The 18304-nt window shown below is 42.5% G+C and overlaps 4 protein-coding genes across 8 annotated transcripts in view; 2 read left to right on the top strand and 2 right to left on the bottom strand.

The window, feature by feature from the left end:
• Positions 1-102: 102 nt before the first annotated feature.
• ubb (ubiquitin B) lies at positions 103-2425 on the bottom strand. Its single transcript, XM_058086661.1, has 2 exons — positions 2265-2425; positions 103-1821 (listed from the first exon to the last, which is right to left on the bottom strand). Exon 2 carries the CDS (start codon positions 1812-1814, stop codon positions 213-215), a length of 1602 nt encoding a protein of 533 aa, XP_057942644.1. The 5' UTR covers positions 1815-1821; positions 2265-2425; the 3' UTR covers positions 103-212.
• A 48-nt stretch (positions 2426-2473) lies between these two features.
• On the top strand, positions 2474-6311 carry cenpv (centromere protein V). 3 transcript variants are annotated; one of them, XM_058086707.1, is made up of 6 exons: positions 2474-2706; positions 3922-3973; positions 4052-4144; positions 4232-4301; positions 4371-4485; positions 5446-6311. In XM_058086707.1, exons 3-6 carry the CDS (start codon positions 4053-4055, stop codon positions 5583-5585), a joined length of 417 nt encoding a protein of 138 aa, XP_057942690.1. In that variant the 5' UTR covers positions 2474-2706; positions 3922-3973; position 4052; the 3' UTR covers positions 5586-6311. The 3 variants fall into 3 exon arrangements, with proteins under 3 accessions (XP_057942690.1, XP_057942689.1, XP_057942688.1); XM_058086706.1 differs by having other exon boundaries at positions 2475-3968; XM_058086705.1 differs by having other exon boundaries at positions 2475-3973; positions 5446-6310.
• On the bottom strand, positions 2587-16149 carry pigl (phosphatidylinositol glycan anchor biosynthesis, class L). 2 transcript variants are annotated; one of them, XM_058086698.1, is made up of 8 exons: positions 15866-16149; positions 15181-15280; positions 10976-11066; positions 9293-9360; positions 7920-7951; positions 5986-6119; positions 5853-5923; positions 2587-5354 (listed from the first exon to the last, which is right to left on the bottom strand). In XM_058086698.1, exons 1-8 carry the CDS (start codon positions 16122-16124, stop codon positions 5300-5302), a joined length of 810 nt encoding a protein of 269 aa, XP_057942681.1. In that variant the 5' UTR covers positions 16125-16149; the 3' UTR covers positions 2587-5299. The 2 variants fall into 2 exon arrangements, with proteins under 2 accessions (XP_057942681.1, XP_057942680.1); XM_058086697.1 differs by lacking the exon at positions 2587-5354 and having other exon boundaries at positions 5579-5923.
• Positions 16150-16682: 533 nt separating this feature from the next.
• The window catches only part of ncor1 (nuclear receptor corepressor 1), a 42675-nt gene continuing 41053 nt past the window's right edge, over positions 16683-18304 (top strand). For both annotated transcript variants that reach the window (XM_058086626.1, XM_058086627.1), the window contains exon 1: positions 16683-16818. The gene's annotated coding sequence lies outside the window, so the exon portion shown is untranslated. The remainder of the gene's footprint in view (positions 16819-18304) is intronic.

The raw sequence follows: 18304 nt of genomic DNA on the forward strand, positions 1-18304 counted from the left end.
ACTAACAAGATGAATCACCGAAAAATGTCCTGTGTTTTTGTAGAAAAGACTGTTGTATTCATGTTTCCACATTGCAGTAGTTTATAATAAAGACACCAGATGTTTAGTTTAATCATTTATTCCAACAACGTGCACTAACTTTTGGTCATAATGGCAAATGCCTTTTCAAATAAATTGCACAATACTTTACTTATGGTTAAGAACATTATGGTTTACTGGCCACCCCTCAGACGCAGGACAAGATGGAGGGTGGACTCCTTCTGGATGTTGTAGTCTGAAAGGGTGCGGCCATCTTCCAGCTGCTTTCCGGCAAAGATCAGCCTCTGCTGGTCTGGGGGAATGCCTTCCTTGTCTTGGATCTTAGCCTTGACATTTTCAATGGTGTCACTTGGCTCAACCTCGAGGGTGATGGTCTTGCCAGTGAGGGTCTTGACGAAGATCTGCATGCCACCCCTCAGACGGAGGACAAGATGGAGGGTGGACTCCTTCTGGATGTTGTAGTCTGAGAGGGTGCGGCCATCTTCCAGCTGCTTGCCAGCAAAGATCAGCCTCTGCTGGTCTGGGGGAATGCCTTCCTTGTCCTGGATCTTAGCCTTGACGTTCTCAATGGTGTCACTTGGCTCAACCTCGAGGGTGATGGTCTTGCCAGTGAGGGTCTTGACGAAGATCTGCATGCCACCCCTCAGACGGAGGACAAGATGGAGGGTGGACTCCTTCTGGATGTTGTAGTCGGAGAGGGTGCGGCCATCTTCAAGCTGCTTGCCAGCAAAGATCAGCCTCTGCTGGTCTGGGGGAATGCCTTCCTTGTCCTGGATCTTGGCCTTGACGTTCTCGATTGTGTCGCTGGGCTCAACCTCAAGGGTGATGGTCTTGCCAGTGAGGGTCTTGACGAAGATCTGCATGCCACCCCTGAGACGCAGGACAAGATGGAGAGTGGACTCCTTCTGGATATTGTAGTCTGAAAGGGTGCGGCCATCTTCCAGCTGCTTGCCGGCAAAGATCAGCCTCTGCTGATCTGGGGGAATGCCTTCCTTGTCCTGGATCTTGGCCTTGACGTTCTCGATTGTGTCGCTGGGCTCAACCTCAAGGGTGATGGTCTTGCCAGTGAGGGTCTTGACGAAGATCTGCATGCCACCCCTCAGACGCAGGACAAGATGGAGGGTGGACTCCTTCTGGATATTGTAGTCTGAAAGGGTGCGGCCATCTTCCAGCTGCTTTCCGGCAAAGATCAGCCTCTGCTGGTCTGGGGGAATGCCTTCCTTGTCCTGGATCTTGGCCTTGACGTTCTCGATTGTGTCGCTGGGCTCAACCTCAAGGGTGATGGTCTTGCCAGTGAGGGTCTTGACGAAGATCTGCATGCCACCCCTCAGACGCAGGACAAGATGGAGGGTGGACTCCTTCTGGATATTGTAGTCTGAAAGGGTGCGGCCATCTTCCAGCTGCTTTCCGGCAAAGATCAGCCTCTGCTGGTCTGGGGGAATGCCTTCCTTGTCCTGGATCTTGGCCTTGACGTTCTCGATTGTGTCGCTGGGCTCAACCTCAAGGGTGATGGTCTTGCCAGTGAGGGTCTTGACGAAGATCTGCATGCCACCCCTCAGACGGAGGACAAGATGGAGGGTGGACTCCTTCTGGATATTGTAGTCTGAAAGGGTGCGGCCATCTTCCAGCTGCTTTCCGGCAAAGATCAGCCTCTGCTGGTCTGGGGGAATGCCTTCCTTGTCTTGGATCTTAGCCTTGACATTCTCAATGGTGTCACTAGGCTCAACCTCGAGGGTGATGGTCTTGCCAGTGAGGGTCTTCACAAAAATCTGCATGTTCAGACTGAAGAAGAAAATAATTAAACAATGAAAATAACGTAATAAAATTAAAGCTAGTTTGTTTTAATCACAGCGTTGAATACAATGAAAACTATATAGTAAATGTTTGCGTTTTCAGTCATGTCAGCCTTTGAGAGGTTAAATTCCAGTCGACAGCGCCATTTTGAGATGGCTGTCGACTCCCTTTTGTTCAGCTGCCTTCCCCCCTAATGGAGGCTAAAAATGTCGAGTCATTGCCAACAGCTAACCACTACCCACATACGCTATGCCAACGACGACATAAGCTATACCAGTCAAAGTTACTAAAAATACATTTATTAAAAATGCGCACTATTCAAACCAGACAGTCGCCAATGCTTACGTAGTCAGGGTACATTTACAACCTCAAACGATAAAGCTTATTTGAGTCAACGTATTAAATAACCTAAACTAAATGATGTTACTTACGATTAGGAGTGGCGATATTGAAGATTTCAACCGCTATTGTCGTCTTCCTATATGACTTCTGCTGTCGTCGGCGGACGGTACTATGTTTTTTACCGCAACGGCTGCAGATCTTATATATACCAAAGGCTGCTACGTCATCTGATATTATCCATCCGCACTCAAAATAGTCCCGACCTTCCCCGGACGCAGAATTTCAAGCTGTAATTTGTATTATAGCGACAGTCGTCGACTTACAATGCGTTCTCATTCGTGTATATTTGTATGTTTCGATAACGGAGTTATTAGAAAACTGTATTTTACCACGAGTAGCCCTGCGGAAGAATATATCATTGCACAACGGCTCTTCTCTCCGGAATTTTCCAGAAGGATCGCAGCAACAACAATGTCCGCGATGTTTGATTGGATGGCAGGATTGTTCCGGTCTGCCATTGGTTGTTGAGCGGTAAGTAACCTACATGTTGACGACAAAATATGAAATAAAGCGTTACAAACACGAACCGGACCCATTTAAACATTGTATAGATAAGATTTTGTCTATGTGTCACTTTCAGTCTAATCTTGGGACTGGATATTTTTATTGTACACAGGTATACAAGTATAAATACATTGAAATGGCGTCGGGGTGACATCCTTTGAAACAGAAGGAGATCTAGTCGAGCTCAATTAGACTTTGTCAACAGATGGAAAACGTGCTTGGCAAACACATGCTACCAGCTGTTTCCAGATTAGCTTACAGTACAAGGCAAGGGGTAAACCGACCGATGTTGCTCTCATTTATATATTTCGACATCATGTAATTATACCAATTACATATATAGTATATATAATATACTAATTACACTACAATACTGTAGAAAAGCTCAGTCGTCTTACAGCAGGGGTGTCCAAAGTGCAGGTCAGGGGCCAACTGGGGTACAGATCTTGTTGTCCTGTGGGGCATACGTTAACCACGGTACCAATGTATTGTTGTCACATTGTTGTATTGTAAGCAAAACAGGGAATACGTGCTCGGACAAAAGAGGGCTTTGGGGGCAAAAAAGGCAGAGCATTTAAATGACTACTTTCAGTATGATATTGTAATTGTAGGTGTGTTTTTATGGCCCAACTCTAATAGGTACAGTACTCCAGAATGAGTCTAGTCCAGACTAGAGTAGACCGGAACAGACCTCTGCTTTGTGTCGAAAGACACAAGAAGTCCTCCACAAACATGTTTGTGCTGATATGGTACAGCTCATACTTGTGTATTTGGGTCAGGCTATTTCCTCCAGCAGCATGTCATAGGACACCCATCCACCCCATCCAGCCATCCCGTGATGTACCACGTCACCCAGAGCCGCGTGTGTCAGGGTGAACTAGTTCAGCCCTGCTGGAATGTGTTTGTGCAGGTCTGCTGTACTTTGCCCTGCCCTGTGCTTGGAAATAATGAGTGTGCCTCCTAAGTGTTCCAGGAAAAGGCCTACCAGCTTTGTGCTGTAAAAAGTTGCCATATTTTCATGTGAAAAGAGGGAATTGCGGTTGACAAAAGATGGCGGGAGGCTTCACATTTGAATGAAACTGAGATCTCATTTGTTGCCGTGAATGAGGACGCCTTACTTATGTAAATGCTAACCGTGATGGACTTTGACTTGTTCCGGGCGGGGGTGTCTGACGCCACAAGAGGTTTCGCAACACACAACCCAGACCGGTTTTCTCGAACCTTCTGAGGTCAGGTAAATACAATCACATTTATCTTGTAACTGCTGGGCTTTACACGTGTGAAGTAACGACTTTGGTGTTTTGTCCCACAGAATGTCCCTTGTCCAGCATACTGGCGGCTGCCACTGCGGAGCTGTGAGGTTCCAAGTGTGGAGCTCGCCAGACCTCCATGTTTTCCATTGCAAGTATGAACATTCAGTTACATCGATATGTAGTAATTATTAGTTGGAAAAATCCTTTCCATACATTTTTAACAACGCTTCTTTTTCCAGCTGCAGTATTTGTACAAAGAAACAAAACCATCATTTCATTGTCCCCAAAAGCAACTTCACACTTTTGCAGGTAGTAACGCAGCATCCATTTTAACAAGGGCAATGTTTTCAAGTTACATTTTCTTTCCCCCCCATCTAGGGAAGAGATGACCTGACCACATATACGTTTAACACTCACAACGCCAAGCACACCTTCTGTAAAAACTGCGGCGTTCAGAGTTTCTACACACCGCGCTCCAACCCTGATGGATATGGTATGAGCAAAAACCGCTGACACACCACATCACGCTCACGCTGTTTCTGCACACTGATAAGAGGGGTCTCCAAAGTGTGGCCCGGGGGCCATTTTCTTCCTGTAGCTGCATATTCACATAATATAAAGGAATTTGTCTATCAATAAGATAAGACGATTCCATCTGATTCGGTTTTTGTACACGCTCTCAGTTTTCGTACATAACTAGTCCATTTGCACATGTATCATTTCATGGAATTGAGCACCTAAACCAGGGCTGCATAGTGACAAATGAAATGCTTTATGATGTAGCTTATTATTAGTTACTATTATTATTATTAAATAAGCTAATAATCTTGTAATATGCTTTTGTTCTCATAATATTTTGACTTTATTTCCATATTATAACTTTGTCTCAAACCCAATTTTCCATTATTTAATTAATTTAGTTCCTTATGTTATCTTTAAATATTTCAACTCTATGCTATGTATTATTTTTCCTTATAATCAAGTCATCCGCTGATGACATCACGGAAGGGCGAGGGAGCTGACTTTTGCTTCCTGTTGCCATGTGTGAGCAAGCCAACAAGGATGTTATGTGATAAAAACACATTAAGAAAATGTTGGCATACATTTTGAACATAAAACGCTAACAGAGTTTTCGGTGTGTAAATTTCTCATTGATATTTCTTGATTAATTTCTTATGGGAAGAATTGCTTTTGTTTGCATACATGTCTTTCTTATTTATTACCGTACTTTGCTTTGTCAGCGATAACACAAGCTAAGACGTGGATGTTTTGTTCCGTTAGCATACACAGGATTGGTTTTAGCATCTTTAGTGTGGAAATGGTCTCAAAGTGGCCGCCCCGCATCCTTGAGTTGGGACACGTCTGGTGTAGAGAAGAGACATAAGTATATCATTACGCTAGTTGTTGCAAGCCAGCAATATCGGTCATTTATTTGCTATTATCTCCTTCCCAGGTATCGCTCCACACTGTCTTGATCCAGGTACCGTGCAAAGCGTCACGGTAGAAACCTTTTCAGGAGACAATTGGGAAGAAAGCATGCAAGCCCACAAGACCATCAGAGACATGTCCAAGCCAACGAAAGAAGCTAAATAATTCCACTGTCCTTTTTAATCAGTGCTGTGCAAAAGTAAAACAGTGCAACGTCTCAACAGGGGGTCAACCTTTCATTTCATCCAGCTTCAGGACGGAAAACAATACGGTTGTTGATGTGGGAAACCTGGCGGTCACAAGGTTGACCTAAAAACACCTTATCAGATTTATAACTAACAAACCCAAGTGTAAAAAAAAAAACAGGGCATCCTCTAAAACGTTTTGTGAGCTGTTGGTGCTTGTGGAATGACTTGGAATGTGTTGACGTACATGTATCTTGAGAAGGCGACATACAGATAACGAAACCACACCAGTTGAGTGCGATGACACAGCATGGCAGCCTGTTTAAAGTAAAAAAACGGTGAATAGCGGCCAAACGTGAAGTGGGGTTGATTCGTCTTACTTTGCACTGGCTGTAGCCTTCTGAGCCGATGATACAGCAGAGGGACGAGGGAAGGAGCCAGCTGAGAGGGAGTTCCAAGAAGGAAGTGTACTTCCTGAGCAGGCCAACGGTCACCAGGGAGAGAAAACAGCAGTCTGGGGAACAGGAAGAGACCTCCTTTGTAGTGAATGTTCATGGCTACTGCACGTGATTAGTAGGAAGAAGAGCTCATGCGATACTCAAATAAAATGGAAATGGGTATTTTAAAAATAGCAACAAAATACCAAAAAACATTTTAAATCATAATTGTATAAATATGCGCTGTAAAAAATTAGGGCTGTCACAAATAGCATAGCACGTCAACAGCAGCAACTCATTTCATAATACAGTAAACCTCGGATATATCAGACTCGGATATATCGGAAATTCGCTCACAACGGACAGATAAAAAAACCAATTTTTCTGTAATGCATTTCCAATAAAAATTCATTGCATATATCGGATTTTTTATAACGGATTTCGCCTATTTCGGACAAAATCTCCAGTCCCGTTCCAATGCATTTCCATTAAATTTCCCTCGCATATATCGGATGGCCGCATCGTGGCGCTCCGATTCGCCGAATCGTGACAGGCCGCTATACGACATCATTTGCAGCGTTGCCTGCGCGTCCAAGTACATTGGAAACATAGTCAAGGAAGTGCCTTTTTATAACGGATAAAATCCGATTTACGCATATATCGGATTTATATCCAATATATGCGTAAAACGGACATTTTCCGGTATACGCATATAACGGATTTCGCTTATATCGGACAAAACCAGTGGGAACAATTGAATCCGATATATCCGAGGTTTACTGTAATACATTTTATTTGTATAGCGCTTGTCAGCATACTCAAAATGCTGAAAAAAACAGTAGAAAAACACATTAAAATATTTTTTTTGTGGACACAGTAAAAGCCCACTCCAAAATGTGTAGATTTACCGTTTTGTAAAAGGCCTGTGGAGACGGCTTATGGTAGAGAAATGAACATTCAATTATTTGCAGCAGCTCTGCATATATGGACTGGCCTTTTATTGTGGCCACCCTAAGGCAAATTTGTGCAAGAATCATGCAAGAATCTGTGAGGTGCTTCGCCTATCTCGGCAAAGGAGAAATGCTGCCTAAGATTTCGATATTTGAGAGTAATAAGCGTAGAAAAAGTCAATGACTTCAGCTCATCAGAGATGGGAGCAAAAACAAAAGTGCTGCATTTCTATTTTTCCATCCATCCATTTTGTTCTTATCATCTGGAGGACTTCATGATTGGTTTATCAACATTTAACTAAAACAGAAAAACTGGATTTCAGATTGAATGTTGCTTCGATTTGTGTTTGTGTGTACGGAAAACACCGGCTTGCTGCACGGCCAAGCAAAGAAGCTTAAGGGTCACATCGGGGCTAATTCGCCACCGCCGCCGCCCTTCCAGGCTCATGCCAGGTCCATGACACAGGTGACGTGTCGTTGCTGTGCAACCTCGGAGAGCACGATTGACGACTCAATGTTATGAATGATATCCCGTCACCTCTGCTAACGCACGTCACCAACTGGTCCTGCAGGTTTTCTTGGTTTCTGTGCAAACAATGGATGTCCTTGACCTTACAGGTTTGGATGTGCAGCTCTCAGCCTGTTGGCACGTCTCCTCGTTTGGCCTTCCACGTGCTCTTTGACATGTCACATGTCACAAAGACACTTTGAGCAAGTACCAGCCACCGTGAGGAGAAAAAGATTCCTCCTAGGATAGAAAGTGGCCACATGTGTACACAAGAGGGCGCTATATATAACGGAAAAGACAAGCCGGGGCTTCTATTCCTTTAGAATGTTTAGAGCAGCATAACCAGTGTATTTTGGTGACTTTTGGCATGGTCAGCAAAGCATCCACGTAGTCAAAAGTAAAAGAAAAAGAAAACATACCAGTGGGTGCTTGGTCAGTGGCGGCAAGGTGCCTGAGGGCGGAGAAAAAGAAAGCTTTGGTTAAAGTCCCCTAGGATGCAAACATGATGAAAACAATTTGATCTCTTAAAAGGGAGCCGTTCTTTTGGCTCCTCTCCTAAAACAGTCAGCTCTTTGATCTCTATGTTTTTAATGCTTATGTCATTTTTATTTGAAAACCAAAATATTATTGAAATATACAAATCAAATCAAATACATAATTTCTTTGTGTGCTCAGCATGAAACAGACTGCTACAACAAAAGAGTTGTAGAACAAAGACAAAGACGAGACGATACGCAAGAATGAGCCAAGATAGGAGATCGGCAGTGATCACGTTGAGGACAAATCACATGACAGGAAGGAGGACGTGAAAGCACGTGGAGGAGTGTAGCGTACAGAAGGTTACGCATTGTAGGGCGATATTAACGCACACACACGGTTCAGTTCCGTATGTGACAATAGTAATCGTAGTAATAGCATTAGAATTATAATAGTAGTAATTATAGTAATAGTTCATGGTGTTGTATTTTTCAAACAATTGTTATTTTTGAGTTGGTGTAGTTGTTTAGATGCTCACGAAGGCGACATCTATTTGTGTCCAAGTGAACGTTATGCTTGAAGTGTATCTTTTTCTCCCATTTCTAGTCGAGAACTGATATTTTCCTGAAACGTACCTCCAGTACGTTCTACTGCCGATTACTAAAGACCGGAAAAGGGTAGAAACAAACGTTTATTTCGTATGAAAGCAGTTGTTTTGGTAGGTGCCATGTTTATATGGCCATAGAACACAATATTCTTAAAAACGGGTGGGATTGAATGAGTTAAAATGTGCAAAGATGAAAGAAAATGTGCATTCAGACACACCAGTTGATCAACCATGTGTAGGTTTTAACACAAAAAAACACCAGCACATGACCTAGCATGTTGGCAGCGTGGACGCCAACCGGTATCGTGGACTTGCCAGGACTGAGATGAGAGATTTGCTCGCTTTGATTACAACACAAATGCAATCGATGCCCTCCAAATAAGCTTGAGCAGTGTAGTTGCATTAAACATTGGAAGCCATCTATGGTCTTTCATGCGGAGATGTTATTTCAGAGGTCACATTCTATCAATACGACGTCCGCAGCAACATGAAGGTGAAGTTAGGAGACCAAGAATGTCATGGGACCAGTCTGTTTGGAAGACAACAAGGTCCTCTTTTCCAAGGGAGAAGCAGCATCAAGCCTCCCCAAACCGGAGCTGTCCTCCCACGTCACCCACTTTGGTGTCAGGATTTATCGCTGCTCTCCGGGTGCCCTTGAGCAACCTCTAACCCATGTATCAAAACATCAGCTATTCCAATGTAGCCTACCTTACAGCTTTATAGACGGATATGTGGTTGGCATGGCCGCTCACTCCGCTCCCATCGAAGGTCAGCACCTGAAACAACAAGACGCTGCGGGTGAAAGGCCAGAATCTGGGTGTACATAGACCGAGCTATTTTTCGGGTTCCTGTCTGAGCCTGTTCTTGGAGGTGGTAGTTGGCGGCCACCAACTGATATTTAAGACTTTTTTCTCGGAGCGTGCTCGCACCCTGGAAGACGTACTTAAAAAAGCAGGTCTGAGGCAACAACATAAAAAAGCCTTTTCTACGATGCCTTTGCATCTAAAGCCATAAGTCTATGTCAACTAGCCGTGTCCAAATGAAATATTAAAAGATGGAAGGAATTTCAACTTCCCTTTCTGCTGTTTTTTTTTTTATTATGACAGAGGCTGGGCGGCACGGCGGTCTAGTGGTTAGCGCGCAGACCTCACAGCTAGGAGACCAGGGTTCAATTCCACCCTCGGCCATCTCTGTGTGGAGTTTGCATGTTCTCCCCGTGCATGCGTGGGTTTCCTCCGGGTACTCCGGTTTCCTCCCACATTCCAAAAAACATGCTAGGTTAATTGGCGACTCCAAATTGTCCATAGGTATGAATGTGAGTGTGAATGGTTGTTTGTCTATATGTGCCCTGTGATTGGCTGGCGACCAGTCCAGGGTGTACCCTGCCTCTCGCCCGAAGACAGCTGGGATAGGCTCCAGCACGCCTCGCGACCCTCGTGAGGAAAAAGCGGTAGAAAATGAATGAATGAATGAATGAATGACAGAGGCTTGCTTACGTACCGGTGTATGGACCGCTGACAGGCCATATATAACACTGACTAATACCAGCCACTAGGTGGCAGTGTCACTTTGCTTCACTTCACTCTCTACTGTCAATCAAGCAGCATTGCTTGATGTTACTTTGACGTACAGGCAGTGGTCGTTTACATTCATACACTGATGTTTTGACATTCCACCAACTTGGAAGTCAACCAGAGGTGATGGAATGCTTGTCTGGTTTGATGACAAAAAAAGAGCAGAGTAAAAAAAAATAGCACCTCCTGTGAAGTCATTCATCATTCTGCTGTTTTCAACTGCTCACTACCACATTCACCTCTTGTTGAAAAACATTGCATTTTTTTGTGCAAAATCAAACAACAACAACCAAAAAAGCCAATCTTTTCAATTTCAATGTGGCTACAATCCATTCTTCACCACTTTGAAAACTATTTCTTATATTTTGTCTTTATTTTTCAAGGAAATAATAAACAAATAAAGTAATGAATAATAATAAATAAAGATAAAAATAAATGGAATAAATCCTAATTTAAATAATAGAAAAAACTACAACTAAAAACTGGTAAATTAAAAATAAAAACAACCAAAAACAAGACAAAAAAAAACAAACAAAAATGAAAAAATACAACTATTTTTGCTCCTTCTTATCAGCTAATGGCACACAAGTGCACCAGGGTTGATAGGAATCTCTCTGCAACACTGAGTCAGTCTAAAAAGGCCCCCTCCAAAACTTGAGAGTCACGCCTGAGCAGAAATAACGGGCAGCCTGCAGGATTTTTATAGAAACCACGAGTGAAAGTGGGATGCTGGGCGAGGGCCACAGACTGAACGCTAAGTGTAAGTTATCAGAGACAAGGGTCTGGTCGGGGAAGGCGAGAACACGACGGTGCATACCACGTTAAAGGAGTGAGCTTCCAAGTGTTTGGCAATTAGAGAGGCGGCCAAGGAAACGCTCCATTCTGCTTTGGGATCGTCTGGAAGTTTCCTGGAAGGCAAAGGCATGCACTCTGTTATCCGCTCGCTTGCAGCCATGTTACATCAGTGTTTGACTGGGGTACATCATGTCCGAGTGCACACCTCACGGTAGATAAGGTCACATGTACAAGTGACTTGTTTTAGGCATTAAAAGTTAGACCGTCTATATCAGGGTCAGGTAAAAAAAAACCCCCAAAAAACGCATTTATTAAAAACAGAAAAATGAATAAACTTTGCTTTGGTTCCGATTTTCTACAATAAAAGCTCTGATAAAACATTCCACTGTTCTCAAATATCTTAATTTTTATTTTTCTACACAAAATAAGATGAAAAATAAATAAATCAAGAATAAAGAAAATCAATCAATCCGTAATAAATAAATATAATAATAATAATAACGGCAAATAATAAAAATTTAAGAAACCACATATAGTTGGTGGGTAGACAAATGATTTTTTTCTGATTAAAATGAACAAAGCATTATTAGAGCCCTGTAGACATGACAAAACACGACTATAGTCACATTTATACTCTTTTTATTTACAACATATTGCGCAACTGCGGGGTCTTGAGACACATGCTAACTCGCAAACTAGAGAGCTAGCGACCTAAACGGTAGCCTTCAAGTTATTTCCTTTCAACTTAAATAGCCAAAAACTTACCACTTCCACACGGACAGGGAGGATAACTATTAACAGTTATTTAACCTTTAACATGAACATTAATCAAACGTAATGATTTTTTCTGGGTACATGATACCATACAGCATCCATATCAAACAAACTTTCATATCAAGGCGGGGGCCTCAAACTAGTGCCCTGTGGGCCACATTTGGCCCGCGGGTCGCATGTTTGAGACCCCTGGTCTATATATTGCTCTATTTGCCTGTGTGGCTTTTGAGGATAAGTTTCGATGTACTTGCATAAAAATGGGGGTAGCTTCAGGGCCGTGTCCTCTGTCGTGCCCCCTTCCTTTTGTTGCCAACAATGACTCAGGACATTTGCGCCAGCAGAGGGAATTGATGGATTAGGTCACAAATCTATGAGCTGCCAGCGAAGGGTCAGGCCATGGTGGAAAAGGTGGTGTGCGGGGGTTGCAGTGTCAGGGGTGGAATCCAGGACTGTGCACTGCCGGGGTTTCAAGGGGCCGACTAATATGTAACGCTAACGTGTTCAGGCTATTCAGCACAAAGACAAGCCTGGCTGCAATGATCAAGTTATTTGAAGTGGGGGTTTGTCTGCACGTCTTTGCCAAAGACAATGTCAAAGAAATGTGTTTGTGTGTTTTCCACTGTTAAACGAATCTGGCTCGACATTTTATAGTTTCTTTCCTGGACCAGGCTACACCTCTCCACCAAGTTCTGGGAAAACTGAACCCGACATTTTTGTTGTTTCTTCTAGTCTTCATGTTACATTGCAGCATGTTTTCACGCTTACATTTATTTATTTTTTTGCTCCAGTGTGAGAAAAATACAAAAGTTTTCCCAAGCAGAAGCAGTGAAGCAGTGTCAGCTTCACCATGGCAACACGGCCAAATGTCCTAAAATAACCCCCCCATCCACCACGTGTAGCCGTGCATGTGGATGCCTAATTGCTTGCAGGCTTTTGTGAGCGGTGGTTGAACTTTCGCCCACTAAGGGGATTCAGTGTGTGTATGTGTGTCACAGTGGGCTTGTTTAGTCTGCTCACATGGCCCATGGGCCCGTGGAAGTGCCAGACTTCTGCACACACACGTTTACACTATAGCGTAGGTCAGGGGTGTCCGAAGGACGGCTCGTGGGCCGCTTGTGGTTGTTGTTTTTAAAATCGGCCCTCTACATATATAGAAAACAAAGTAAAATAATTATTAAGGATATAATATGAAATGGCTGCATGGTGGGTGAGTGGTTAGCATGCAGGCCTCACAGCTAGATGCAGGTGTGTCTTGAAATGTTTATTGTCCCCCAAACGATATATTTTACCAAATAAAACACTGCTGTTAAATATTTTCACTGTCTAGAGTCCTGGAAGTGGCATTTGTGACATGTATTTTCTCACAGGCAATTTGTACCGTCTGTCAGACGTTTGCAGCGTTTCTTGAAATGCTGGCTTTTCAAGGATATTACGGAGCAGCATTTCTTTTGCTGTGACTTTGTCAACACACACCGTTTTGCGCTGTTGTCCGTCAAGCGTTGAGATTTTGCACTTATTAAGCAGTCCTTCAACGCACCATAATTGCTGGGAGACGCTAAAGTGAAACTTATATACGTAGTTGTCCCTCATTTATCTTGGTTAATCGATTCCTGATCCGATCATAAGTGAATTTCCGTGAAGTAGGATTCCGACTTGGAAATGGAATAGTTTATAGTTAGAGCACGGAAAAGCTGATTTCAAACTTTTAGATTTGTATTTTTACATTATTAGCATCACAATTGCCTTTATGTTGTATTTTAGTTTATTTGGCCATGGAAAATACCTCATTTAGGCCCCAAACACATCAAGTTTGCTTGAATATGCGTATTTGTGACTGCTAATAGGCCGTAGTCCACCCGGACACGACATGACACTCATACGGCACGGTTAGATTTGTACGGCGAGCGGCTGTAGTCCATGACCGGGAGCGGGCGGAGGTCAAGTCAGTGCAAGTGGAGAGGCAGCAGAGCGTGTTCCGATCGAGCTTGATGACAAAGGCCCCAAAATGCACCGGGGCCGAAGATTCTGTCCACACAGCTGTCCTATTCATCGGCAATAATGGGAAAATCCTATTTTGAAACGGGAGTCATCTGATATCCTGTCTTCTCAGAGCGCTTAGCTGCAGTACAGTCGTAGGAGAGAGTTGCCAACATGAAATACACCCAACTCCCTCACCGGCATCTATAACCAGGTTGCATGAATACGGGACATATTGAGAGTGACTTTTTCGCTTGTGCACCCAGTTGAAAGTACACGTCCTGTACATGCCCATCACTGTCTTGTGTGTGTGAATATTTCTTTTTGCCTAAAACCCTACAATAATAGGTCTGCTTTCACGGATGACAAAGGAAATCCAAAATATATCCACATTTGAGAAAGTGGCTCTAAACACCGCCAATAGATTGCAGTCCTGTTTGAAACATTGGATAAACAAACAATAAATAACCTTCATCAGAGGATGGTGCTATTTTTCTACCCTCATACAAAATGTTTTTCGAGTTCAGTAAAAGGTGAGAACATGTTATCTTTTATTTTGATTCTAGAAAAGTTCGACCTGGACAGAGTCGGTCAATAGCAGACTGCACACAAGTATTCATTCAAAGACGGTCTAACAAGCAGAAAGACTCGCACACACAAAAGCAAACAATGTGGAATGACCTACATTAGCAGTGCTCGGAGCTTTGCCAAAATATAACCCACGGTACTCTGCGGTTGGCTGAAGAAGACAGTGGCCTGGAGGGGATGGGGGCTGGGGCGGAGGGGTGTTGTGTGGGGGTTAGGAAAGCAGTGAGAGATCGGAGGGTGGTGTCAAGAGTGAGCAGGGTTGGCTTTCGCAAAGTGCTGATTAGATGTGTGTTCAAACACCAGAATACACAGAAGAGGAAACCGGGCTCCGCTCCAAGTGCAGACAGTTCTGGGGTCAAAGTTCATCCACAGTTGAGCAGACAAATCCATAGGGATTCATATTCAGGCAGCCTGGAGCTTCTTTGAAAACTATTTCCAAAGGAAGCTACACCCCAAGAAATGAATCTACATTTCGCAACATCAAGCATGTGCTCATTGATGCCGATTCAGTAATTAGTTCATGAATTTAGTGTGTCAATCTAATTTTTAATCCTTCCACTTTCCATATGCAAGTTGATTTATAAAAATCAGGTTTTATGCCTCGTGCTTACGGTGCTTGATTGTTTCGGGGTGGAAACCAATGGTCAATCACACCCTGAAGTGGCCACTGATTGGCTGTCATTGTGTGTGAGCTCCCATTGTAGCACTGTTGTTTCCGTCAACGCTAACGATGACAAAATCTATTTTTCTAAAGCCGAAAACAAGACGGTGACGATATAAACATGGCGAAAACGTGACAAGTGATGAGTTGAGAGACGACGAGACTGGACAATAATATTAGATGTGGGTCTATCAGATGATTAAAAAGTGAGTGTGAGGGCCGTTTACCTGTGGTTTATTATGCTGATCCTGGAGGATGGTATGCCCAGTTTGGCACAGCTGTCGAAAAGTTCTTCTTTACGCTGAGCACCTTGATGGTAGTAGTCTCCTGTAGACAAATTGGTGAACACATAAGGCTCCAGAAGCTTTGCAATAACAGTGAATGAAAGACATCAGTAACAATTTGAAATGATTTACAGCAGAGGAGTCCAAACCTTTTCCAGCCAGGGCCACATAGCCACAATAAAAATACCACATATTTGTAAGATGTGCTAAAAAGTTATAAACGGTAATAATATATAGGTCAGATTTTATTTTATTTTTTTGTTTAACAAATTTCCAAGTATTGGAGAGTGACATTATTTTAAAAGTGCATCAAGAAAGCCAAATACTGTATTCCAAACCTTTTCCAACAACATTTAAACGATGCAATTAGATCTACTGTATCAACACCAGAGTGCTCATCAATGATTAGGCACAAAAAGATCACAATTCAAACGTCAAAAAACGGAAATCAATTGCTAGACTCTTTTGATAATTAATAATGATAATTTTAATTCCCAAAAAGTAAATAACAAGGGTCTCATCGTGACTGTAGTGGTTATTATTCGGTCTAATTCAGCGACCACAAACTAAAACGTGGGCAAACGACCTTAGTGTGTTATTAAAAAACAGACATGTAAAGATACTGTACCTTCTGATAAGCACAACAAATGCACGCTAACTTTAAACTCGACAAGTCGTATGATCGTTGGTCCAAAAAACAAGCATTCATCGTCTGGGTGCGCAGTTACAATTAGAGCTTTAACTTCACCCCCGTTTGTTTGCCGGGATGGTAGAGCATTCAGGACATATTCGAACGGCTTCCCTAAAGATCGACGATATCGATAATAAATGCATTTCAAACAAACCACATATGCTACAATGGCGGCTAGGATCAGCCAACCGCTCATTATTTTAACCCGTAATCATAAACAAACCGTGTGAAACCAGGTGCCGTACAAATGGTTCCGAACTCAAAACTAGAGTACAAGCGGAAACTACTTGTACAACACTAGTCAGTTTATCCAAAACTTGCATTCCAAAAAGAATCATTGTCCTTTAATTATTTTATCTTTAGGGTTTCATCCTGTTTGTATTGAGAATTTACGTATTTGTGAACATTACAAGGGAAATGAAAGCGATTATTGTTTTTTTAATCATTTGAATGAGAAATGCGTTGTGTATAACGAATAAATAAATTACATTCTAGTTTTACATTCGCGTTAAGACAAATACCATTTATAAACATTACCGTGTTTAAGGGGAAGATTTAGCGAGCACACAAAACTATCCTGGCAGGTACATAAAAACCTACGTATAAATATTTTTTATTTTTACACAAAAAGGTGACTAAATTCAATAGTTTATTACAAAATATAATAAATGAGGTGTATATTCAGGTACATATGTTAACTGACACCAAAACTGTGAATTTTACTAAACGGAGACCATTTACCTTTCAGGACATGGACCGACAAATGCGGCGCAGCCTTTTAGTCTGCCTAGTCGTCCACAGCCCTTTACCCGCGGATTTCCACCAAACAATTGCATACGATCTGCTTAGAGATACAATCCTCTCTCTTCCGTTGTCTCTCTAAATATGAGGTGGGTGCAAATTCAACAAAAATACATGCGTGGTGCTTTGCTATTCATGTGATCTGATGTGCGCCGAGAATCTGCCTTGCAAGATGGCGACGTGGTTGCGAATTCAAAGGTGAAATACGGGCTGAGTTAGCTGGCTAGCGACAACAACAACATCTTCGATGTGGTCCCACACCACAGTTATATAGATTAACGTTCTTTATTATTGTGCGTGTTTATATTGTATCATTTGTTGAGCTTCCCAAGCAAAGCTTCTGTTGTAGCAAATAGGCGACCAAACATATTGCCCATTAATGACGAGTATTCTTGTACAACAACAACAAACATTTGCAGCAGATATAAAATATTTGTCCCTTTGCTTTGGAATCGCTCATCAAAAACGTCAATGTGAAGCGATGACTAATCTATTATCATTAGAATGCTCCATTAATGCTGAAACGGAACTTTAGTTATATAAGTGATTGTTTGATCGTCGCCACTACATCCACGAACACGACAGAACCGACGTGGAAGTGGGGAAACAGCTGATTGCATGTTCACATTTATGTCGTAGCTTTGTGCGTGGCCTCATGGAAGCCAGGCAGAGCAAATCATGTGCGTTGCATGAGGCCAAAATGTGGAGGAGTTGCAAGGATACTTCTTAATCGAGCTGCATCACTGCAACAATTTGTTTCCTGTTTCCACGCACCCTGTTACATATACAATTCCACAGAATTGGAAGGATTACCACGACTCTATGTGACACAAATCTATCAACGCAAATGAACATAGACCAACCGTGGATGACAAAATAATAGCAAAATGCTTGAAAGAGCAAAAACACACTAAAGAGAAAATACATGTAAAAGTAAAGTGGCTTTATAGGAAGTAATACACAGTCACTACGTCCGTGTTTTGTTATGAGTCATTTCTTGAATTCAGTGGTGTCTCACGCTTTCTTACAACTTTCTTTGGCTGCATTTTGGGTTATTTTGCAGCCGTGATTAAAAGAAAAGCAAAATTTGTGCCGTAACTGTCGTAGTTAGCCCAGTCCACCGCTGATGACATCAGAGAGAGGCCATGGAGCTGACCTCCGAACTCGTTCTCCATTTGCTAACGTGGACTTTAGTGATATAAAATACATTCATAACACAGTCGGACTCTGGCAATGTGTTTTTTGAGGACTAAATATTGATTATAGTACGCTTGACTTCAGTTGAATGCATGTGTTCTTGTGCTTTTTTCAATTCATGCCGATGCCATAGCAACTTTTGAAGGAATTACACACACAGAATATAAAACTGCATCAGATTGAGCCGATAGTAATCTGTTGATAATCCTTGGCTTGCATACGTGACATTTCAAGATGCGGATTGACAGCCTTGATGGCTCCACAGCGTTCTTTATGGTAGCACGCTGGAATTGTTTCTCTCAATGATTTCAATTTCTTCTATTAAAACTCGCAGCGCAGACGCCTGCAGAATGAAGAGATCATACTACAACTTGCTTG

Source organism: Doryrhamphus excisus, chromosome 11 (assembly GCF_030265055.1).
Source record: "Doryrhamphus excisus isolate RoL2022-K1 chromosome 11, RoL_Dexc_1.0, whole genome shotgun sequence".
NCBI lineage: Eukaryota > Metazoa > Chordata > Actinopteri > Syngnathiformes > Syngnathidae > Doryrhamphus > Doryrhamphus excisus.

What these genes read in the sequence shown, in the direction of transcription:
- pigl (XM_058086697.1), bottom strand. Translation starts at nt 16,124, where the DNA reads ATGAGCGGTTGGCTGATCCTAGCCGCCATTGTAGCATATGTGGTTTGT. An exon ending in TCCGTCTATAAAGCTGTAAG is followed by an intron (nt 7,952 to 9,292) that starts GTAGGCTACATT and finishes CTCCGCCCTCAG; the next exon opens with GCACCTTGCCGCCACTGACC. An exon ending in CACTGACCAAGCACCCACTG is followed by an intron (nt 6,120 to 7,919) that starts GTATGTTTTCTT and finishes CCTGTTCCCCAG; the next exon opens with ACTGCTGTTTTCTCTCCCTG.
- ubb (XM_058086661.1), bottom strand. Translation starts at nt 1,814, where the DNA reads ATGCAGATTTTTGTGAAGACCCTCACTGGCAAGACCATCACCCTCGAG.
- cenpv (XM_058086707.1), top strand. Translation starts at nt 4,053, where the DNA reads ATGTCCCTTGTCCAGCATACTGGCGGCTGCCACTGCGGAGCTGTGAGG. An exon ending in CTCCATGTTTTCCATTGCAA is followed by an intron (nt 4,145 to 4,231) that starts GTATGAACATTC and finishes TTCTTTTTCCAG; the next exon opens with CTGCAGTATTTGTACAAAGA. An exon ending in CTCCAACCCTGATGGATATG is followed by an intron (nt 4,486 to 5,445) that starts GTATGAGCAAAA and finishes TCTCCTTCCCAG; the next exon opens with GTATCGCTCCACACTGTCTT.